Below are 7830 nucleotides of genomic sequence, written 5' to 3' on the forward strand. Positions count from 1 at the left end.
ACCGCGGCAGCCGCCGCCACGGGGGCCGTGGGCGCTGATGTGGGAGCTGCGGGGGCCTCCTCGTGCGCCAGCCTGCAGATCCAGACGCAAGCAGTCGGAAGGAGCACGGGGCACCGGGACGGAGGGCCAGGCCAGGGGTCCCCAGGCCAGCCCCAGCCGCACCTCACAGCCTCCTCCCTGCGCTGCTCCTTCTCAGCCTCCTGCCACTGCTTGCGCTTCCGGGCCTCCTCTGCACGCCGCTGCTGCCGCTCCAGCAGACTGGCCCGCTTCTGGGCCATCTCATCCTCAGGCTTGTCTTCATCCTGTGGGAGACAGGAGCAGGTGGCTGCTCCTCCCACCAAGCCAGCCACCCGCTTGTCTTTCCTAAGTGATTTCCACGTATTCAGTTGTTGCATACTCTGTGCATACCCCATAGATTGAGGGGGTGGAGTCCTGGGCAGAGCTGATCAGGGTGCAGACGTGAACAGTGGGAAGGTGGGTGAGGCCACGCTTAGGGTGTGACCTACCCCACTCTACCCTACCCTGGAAGGGCACAGGACCTGACCCCCACCCCTGCCCGGGCTGTCCTCCTGAAGGATGCTGAGGATCATTGCACTTGGCAGAGTCAAGGGGTCAGAGTCTTCCGGGAAATGGGAACCGCAAGTGCAAAGGCCCTGAGGTCAGAACTAACTCAGCAGAGGGAGAATGGAAAAAGACTGAGGTCAAAGATGAGATCAGCCCAACATGGAGAGCAAGGATTTTATCTTAAGAGTAAGGGGGAGCGGGGCTGGGGATTTAGCTCAGCGGCAAAAGCGCCTGCCTAGCAAGCGCAAGGTCGTGAGTTCGGTTCCCGGTACCGGAGAAAAACAAAAACAAAAAAAAAAAAGAGTAAGGGGGAGCAGCATAATGCCTGACTAGGAAAAGTGGCCAGTGTTCGGGGAGGGGCACAGTACAGACATGTCAGGCGACTATACAGGTCCAAGTCAGGTGCTACAGTGGTCCAGGCTGCAGAGCCCATGATAATGGACAATGACCAGACACGGGCAGTGCCAGGAGGGAGAACTGGCAAACCTGAGAGGAGATGCCATAGAAGACCCTGGGCCTGTTTGTCCAGCCACCCACTCCGGCCATCTGTCAGCCACTCCCCCACTCATCAACCCCTTGTCCATCTGTCTACTCCTCTACCTTTCCTCTGTCCTTCCATCCACCATTTATCTGTACATCTGGCTACCCATTCCTTTCTCTTTGTCCATTCATACCTGGCTCCCCACCTCTATCACCCACCCTGTCTCCTACCTGCCCACTGTCTGTCCGCCCACCCAATCTACCCATCCACCGAGCCACCTCCTGTCCACCCATTCACCTATGTCCGCCCACCTACCCATCCATCCACCATCCCTTGTATCTAACCACTCTATCCAGCTGTTTGTCCATCTGCCCACCCAATCTACCCATGCACACACCCCTCATCCCTCTACCCCACTCCCTGTCCTAATTTACCCACCTGCCTACCCCTCCACCCACCTCCCTTACATCCAGTCAGTCCCTGTGTATGTCCGCCTGCTCGGAGGACTCACCTTATAGAAGAACCCAAGCCCAGTCCGGGGCTCTCCCTCGGAGGATGCCTCCTCCTCTAAGGAGTCCTCAGCCCCGGGGGGGCTCCCGTCTCTGTCCTCCTCCGCAGCAGGCTCTCCCAGGCTAGCCAGAGGGATCTCAATGAGGCCGGGCCGGGCCGCAGGCTCCTCGGGTGGCGTCTCCTCCGCCAGGAGGATGGAGGAGCGCGTCTGTACAGGCACCTGGCTTGGCGAGAACTTGCGCAAATGGGGGAGACTGTCTACATCGTTGGGGGGCGTGAGCACCCTGGTCAGGGGCGCCAGCCGCAGCTCCGCCGGCCGCGTGTGTTTCGGGCTGCGAGACGTTGGGCTGGGGCCGGGCCCTGGGCTGCGCCGGGCGGCTGGGGCTCGCCGGGCAGGGCTGGGGGAGGCAGCTTTGGACCCCGTCGTGGGACCAGGGATGACCCAGGCAGCGGGTGGGGGGGCGGGTCCGGGGGCCTCCGGCGGCGCCAGAAGCCGCTGCTGCTGGTCCGTGAGCCTCTGCATGTCCCGCTGCAGCGAGCTCAGGGCGGCGCTCAGCTTGCTGACCGCCCGGTTGTAGTCCCCCAGCCCCTCGGGGGTCTCCGGGCCCAGCTCCGCAGAGAAGGTCACCGACTTGGTCCGTGAAGACGGCTCACCCTGGCCCTCGCCGGCCGGCCGCCCCCCTCCAGCAGGCTCCGCCTCCGCCTCCGCCTCCGCCTCCCCTGCAGCCTCCCGGGGCTGCACCTGCAGGAAGGCGCTCTTGCCCAGCCGCTGGCGGTGCTTGGCGAAGATGGCTTCGATACGCCGCTTCTGGGCCTCAATGGCCCGGCGTTTCTCCTCCAGCCTGGCCCCCAGTTCGCTCATCTCTGAGCTCAGGGCCTCGGGTGCCGCCGGAGTAGACGTGGGCGACCCCACTCCAGCCTCCTCGGCCTTCACTAGCTGTTTCTTGCGCTCAGCAAAACTGGTCATCTTTACTTCCGAATTGGTGGCTGCTGGGGACAAAGCCACTGCCTTCGGGGACCCCTCAGCTGAGGCTGGTGGCTTCAATACCTCCCTTGCTGGGCAAGGAGAGGGTTTTGAGGGGGTCTCGGGGTGGGGCACGTAAACAGGCGCTTTGGGAAGGCCGTCAGACAGCAGTTTTGAGGCCCCCATGGGTGGGTAGGAGGAGGACAGTGGCGGTTTTGAGGTGCCCTCCGGGGAGTGGAGGTAGAAGCTGCCGTCAGCAGCACCGTCGGGGAGCAGCCGGGGCTCAGCACTGTGGATAATCTGCAGGGCCTCCTCGATGGTGGGCAGATCGCCAGGCTCCGGGGTCGGCTGGGCGGGGGTCCGGGCTGCTGGCACAGGACGCGGGGGTCCCAGGCTGTCCGAGCTGACAGAGCGCAGCAGGACCGGGTCTCCCATGACGACATCCACATCGCTGTCCAGGCCAAAGGGGGTGCTGAACGACACAGCCTGGGAGAGGGGACGGCTGGGCGGCCGGAGGGATGGGTCAGCCCCTGGGAGCAGCCTCCACCCCACCTGCCCTGCCTTGCCCGGCCCAGCCCAGCCGGCCCTGCTGCCCACAGCGGGGCCCACACATGCGCCCACCTGAGCTGACGGTTCCAGGCCTTGCCGAGGGCCTCCATGTGCGACATGGACGGAGAAGACTTCAGGGAGCCTAAGGAGGGGCAGAGTGGTCACAGTGGGGTCACCAGGGACCCTGGCTGGGGTCGGGCTCCTCCGCAAGGCCTCTGTGTGCCCAAGAGGTCGTTAAGTGCCTAGCAGACCAGAGGGCTCCAGAAAGGGGCATGAAGGGTACCAACCAGGAAGTCGCCCTGGGGTCACGCGGGGGCTGCAGAAGGACCCCGGGAAAGCCCACTGGAGGGGTCACGGGAAGAAGGCTGGGGCACCTGGCCGGGGGTCCACACTGACAGAAGCCTCCCCCACTCCTCACCTGTCGATCCCCGAAGTGGGGACTGGGAGCCGCCAGGTGACAGGAGAGGGTGGCGGAAGTTGAAGACAGGAGAACTGGCAAGAGATGCGCTTTAACCTCGGGACACCTCCGTCCCAGGCTCCCCGCGCCCACCCCCGCCAGCGCCCCAGGGCAGGCGAGTCCCCCATACCTGCTGCCGCTGTTGTTCTGGGAAGGGGAGGCCTCGGTGCCCCAGGGGGAGGTGGCTGCAGCACAGAACAGGGGGTCAGGCGAGACGTGGCCTCCCGGCCCCCACCGAGACCCCAGCCTCGGGACCCAGGCTCACCGTGCCCGTCGGGCAAGTCCTTGGCCTGTACGAAGTCCGGTTTCAGCACCTCGAAGCACGTGAACATTTCAGCGAGCAGCACCACCAGGTTGACCTGGAGGTGGGACGGGGGTCAGCCCCCAGCAACAGCGTTGGATGCCCATGTCAGCACCCAGCCCCCAAGCTGCCTTACCTTGAGGGGCGGTGGGACATAAAGCAGGTCTTCAAGGGACAGCGGGCAGCCCCGGGGGAGGCGCGAGGCGCAGAAATCCTGCACCAGCTGGAGATTGTACAGGCTGTCGGCCACGGACATGGGGTCCTTGAGACAGACCTCTGCAGGGACAGGAGGCCTGGGTCCCCACTCTGCCAAGGGATCAGGGCCCCCGTGGCGCCCAGCAGCCCCCTCACACAGAGGCTCTAGCGCCGGCCGAGGGCTCTTTGTAAGGCCCACACTATGACAGACATTGCCTCAGCACCCCAAGAGCTCAACTGAGGCTGGGCACAGTGGTCCAAGGCTGCAATCTCAGCACCTGGAAGGAGGACTGCTGAAAGTTCAAGGCCAGCATGGGCTACATAGTGAGTTCAAAGCCACCAAGAGCTACATAGCTACGTTGTCTTCAGAAAAAAAAAAAAATCATCTCAACTCAAAATATTTTCCTAACTATCCATCACCCTCTGGTTACCTAATCCACAAGGAACTCGTGCTACATTCTACTGTCTCTCCAGTGAGGACGTTACAAAGTCTGTGAGGTCAGAAACACGCCTCTATTGTTCTCACAGGATCCCTGGCACCTAACCTGGGTCTGGCACGCAATCCTGCCGCAGGAGAGAATTCTATGAAGCACAGAGAGGTTTAGACACTTGTGCAAGGTTGCAGGCTAATTAGGAGAAGAAAAAGCAGCAAATCCGCGTCGGTGAGCTCCAGAGTTGCATTCGTAACTACCGCACGCTCCTGGTCTCCCGGAGCTTGGGACTTCAGACCTCAGCATCCCGGGAGGGCCCCTTTGCTCACCCTCCAGACGTAACAGCTGGGGGCAGTAACAGTGGATGGTGGCAGCCAGCGCGGCGCCGCTGGCCAGGTCCTGGATGGTGGTCACAGACGGGAAGCAGGGGGCTCGTCGGGCCACAGCGCGGTCCTTGCGGTAGCGGATCTGTGGACAGGAGCCGGCCCTGTGAGCGATTGGGCCAGTCCCCCGGTCAGCGGGCATGCAGGCTGGGCAGGGAGGCCTGGGGTTTCTGCCGTGAGGGGGCAGGAAGCTGGGGGTCCCAGAGCCAGAACGGAGGGGGGCCAGCCTGGAGCAGGGAGGGACGGCAGCACGGCAAGGAGGCATCTGCGAGCAGCGAACCAGCAGCGGGGACCGGGGACAGGGACTCCTGGGACCCTGGGGCGGGGGATACATTACCATGGGGGGTTTGCTCCCCGACTCCTTCAAACAGAAGGCAATTGCGTGCTGGGGGGGAGAGGAGCGGCCGTCAGCAGGGGGACGGGTGCTGACCTGCTGGGCCCCAAAGCCCACTCTAGGGGAGGAGTCCTGACCCCTGTCCTAGCCATCCAGCTCCCTGACTGAGCTCTGGCCGGCTTCAGGGACCCCAGCTCCTCCCAGCCCTGAGGGATCCAAAGAGCAGCCTCCCATGCAGGGACCCCTCCTCCCCGGAGCGACGCGGGGCGAGGACGCAGAGGAAGCAGGTAGGCAGGGAAGGAGCCTCCCAACCCAGACCCCAGGATGAGGGGAAAGGAGTGAGCAAAGGTGGGGACTCGCCCAGCCCAAAGCCTCCCCGCACTTCCCCCTTATCTGCTGCAGGAATGAATTTTATGAAGCACAGAGAAGTTTAGACACTTGTGCAAGGTCGCACAGCTTATTACAGGAAGAGAGAGCGATGGGAGCTTCCAACTTGGAGAATGGGCCTCCTAGAGCTGAGTTTTCTTCCCCTCTTAGGGAAACTGAAGGTCTGAGTTAGGAAGTTGCTTCTATCTTCTTCTGGGTTTGGGCGTTTTCCTCTTAGATAGGGAGATCTCCTCCACGTGCCCTACCTAGTGGGGTCAGGATCCACGCGTCTGGTGGGCTGGGGGCCCTGCCAAGCTGGTTGGGGACTGGCTCAGAGGGTGCCGCCTTCTTAGTTACAGTGGGGGGCCTCTGCCCTTGGGACTAATGGGAGACTCGCGCACCCGTGGGGCGGGATCTGCCTTCTGCATCACCTTCTCTTGGCGGGTCCCCCTTGTCCCCAGGAGTGGGGTCCCAACTCCTTTGCTCACAGCTGTGGGGAGATGGGAGGGTGCAGACAGGCAGGCGGAACGCGCACACACGGACAGACAGCAACAAGCAGGGCGGGCAGACAGGGCAACAGACAGCCCCACTTACAGGGACCAGCTTCCAATACCAGCGTGTGGGACACTGATGCCAGAGAGGCAGAAAGGGGGACAGCGGGGGCCGCAGCAGGGGACAGGGCAGAGAGAGAAAGGAAGAGAGAGAGAGAGACGTCACCTCCAGCCCCCCATCTCAGGACGGGCCGGAAGCCGCATCCCAGCCCCACCACCCAGCCTCCGCCACCGGTCATGGGTCACAAGCACCCTCCGTCCCCGCCCCAGCCTCACCGAGGGCTGCGCCGGCGCCGCCCCGTCAGCGGGGGCAGCGGGAGACGCACGCTGGGCGGCTTCTTGCTCAGTTTTCTCCTGCAGCCTCCGGACAGTCTGGGGACCGGGGAGAAGTCAGCCGTCCCTGGTCACCGCACCACCCTGGGCCTCTCCACCTGGCGCCGCCCCACCTACCGTTTCCACCCAGAACAACAGTTTGTGCTCCAAGCTGGGCAGAGCCAAGGGGCCAGGCAGCGTCTTCGTCCATTCAAAGGCAAAGGCCACCATGAGGGCATCGATGACAGCTAGGTGGGCTCCCTGCGGGAGCCAGGACTGGAGGGTGAGGCCAGAGGGCGGGCGGGGCTCCCCTGGCCTCCCCAAAGGAGTGGGAGGGGCTTGCATGGGCGGGGCCAGGGCTGGCAGGTGGGGCCTTGAGGGGAGAAAGCAGGCGGGAATGGAAAAGCCATGGAGGATGGGCTGGGCTCAGCGGCCTAGGGTAGAGCAGCAGGGTAAAGGGGTCCTCGAGGACCCTTTTGCTCCTAGGGAGAAGGACCAGGCCTGGTGGGTGGAGCTAGGCTTGGTAGGGGGAGCTAGGCTTGGTAGGGGGAGCTAGGATTGGTGCTAGAAGCAAAGATTGGTAGGAAGCGTTTGGGCTGATAGGTGGAACTAGGCTTGGAAGGAGGAGCTAAGACTAGTGGGTGGAGCTTGAAGGGAGGGGCAAGGTGTAATTGGTGGGGCCTACTGAGGGGAAGAGCTAGGCTTGGTGGGCGGGGCCACCACTGATGGGTGGAGCCTGAGGGAAGTAGGCTTGGTGGGAGGGCTTGGTCTGATTGGTAGTCATGCTTGCGCCTACAGCGGGAGGGGCAGGGCTTGGTAGGAGGAAAGGGATTGGTGGGCGGGGCCGGGTCTTAGGGTTAGACGGCAGGGGGAGCACCCAGGCTTAGTGGGCAGGGGCGGGCCTACCATGACAATGGGCTGGTGTCTCAGGTCCGCCTCGCGCACTGGGCGATCGGGTAGTGAGGGTACCGTGCCCCTCCGAGACAGCAGGGCGAGCAGCGCGGAAGGGTTGGGAGGGGCCTCGAGCTGTGGCAGCGCCTGGCGCCAGGCCCGGCAGTAGAGTTCAGCCGAGAGCAGCAGCCGGGTAACCGGGGGCTTCACGTGCTCCTGCGCGTACTGGTCAGTGTAGAAGGGCTCCCACAGCTCCGGGGGCACGTGCTCTGCGCAGGGGAACGGAGGTCAGGGCTGCAGCGACCCTGGGCTAGGGAGGGAGGCCCCCGGGAGGAAGGCTAGGTGGGCACTTTGCCAGAGGAAGCAGACACTGTCCCAGACAGAGGGGGCTTCGGGTGCAAAGACCAGGGCGTACGACAGAGCCCAGTACCTCAAGGGGCCCCCAAGACTCGCTAAGCAGAATCTCGTAGGCCTCAGGCAAAGGGAAGAACACCCACAATCACAATTACAATAACCCTCCTGTGCCCACTGGGTGCTGGAT

The 7830-nt window shown here is 63.5% G+C and overlaps 1 protein-coding gene across 1 annotated transcript in view; it reads right to left on the bottom strand.

The window, feature by feature from the left end:
- Nucleotides 1–7564, bottom strand: part of Camsap3 (calmodulin regulated spectrin-associated protein family, member 3) — a gene marked incomplete at its 5' end in the record, with an annotated part of 9458 nt that extends 1894 nt beyond the window's left edge. The window contains 14 exon segments of the mRNA XM_013509146.1: nt 1–72; nt 163–302; nt 1557–3021; nt 3141–3210; nt 3487–3560; nt 3656–3710; nt 3791–3884; nt 3963–4102; nt 4782–4920; nt 5173–5220; nt 6130–6162; nt 6363–6458; nt 6537–6659; nt 7305–7564. Of these exon segments, the coding sequence (XP_013364600.1) occupies nt 1–72; nt 163–302; nt 1557–3021; nt 3141–3210; nt 3487–3560; nt 3656–3710; nt 3791–3884; nt 3963–4102; nt 4782–4920; nt 5173–5220; nt 6130–6162; nt 6363–6458; nt 6537–6659; nt 7305–7564 (2809 nt within the window).
- Between the last annotated feature and the right edge of the window lie 266 nt (nt 7565–7830).

The sequence above is a fragment of the Chinchilla lanigera genome, unplaced genomic scaffold (assembly GCF_000276665.1).
Source record: "Chinchilla lanigera isolate Chin_1 unplaced genomic scaffold, ChiLan1.0 scaffold00162, whole genome shotgun sequence".
Taxonomy (NCBI): domain Eukaryota; kingdom Metazoa; phylum Chordata; class Mammalia; order Rodentia; family Chinchillidae; genus Chinchilla; species Chinchilla lanigera.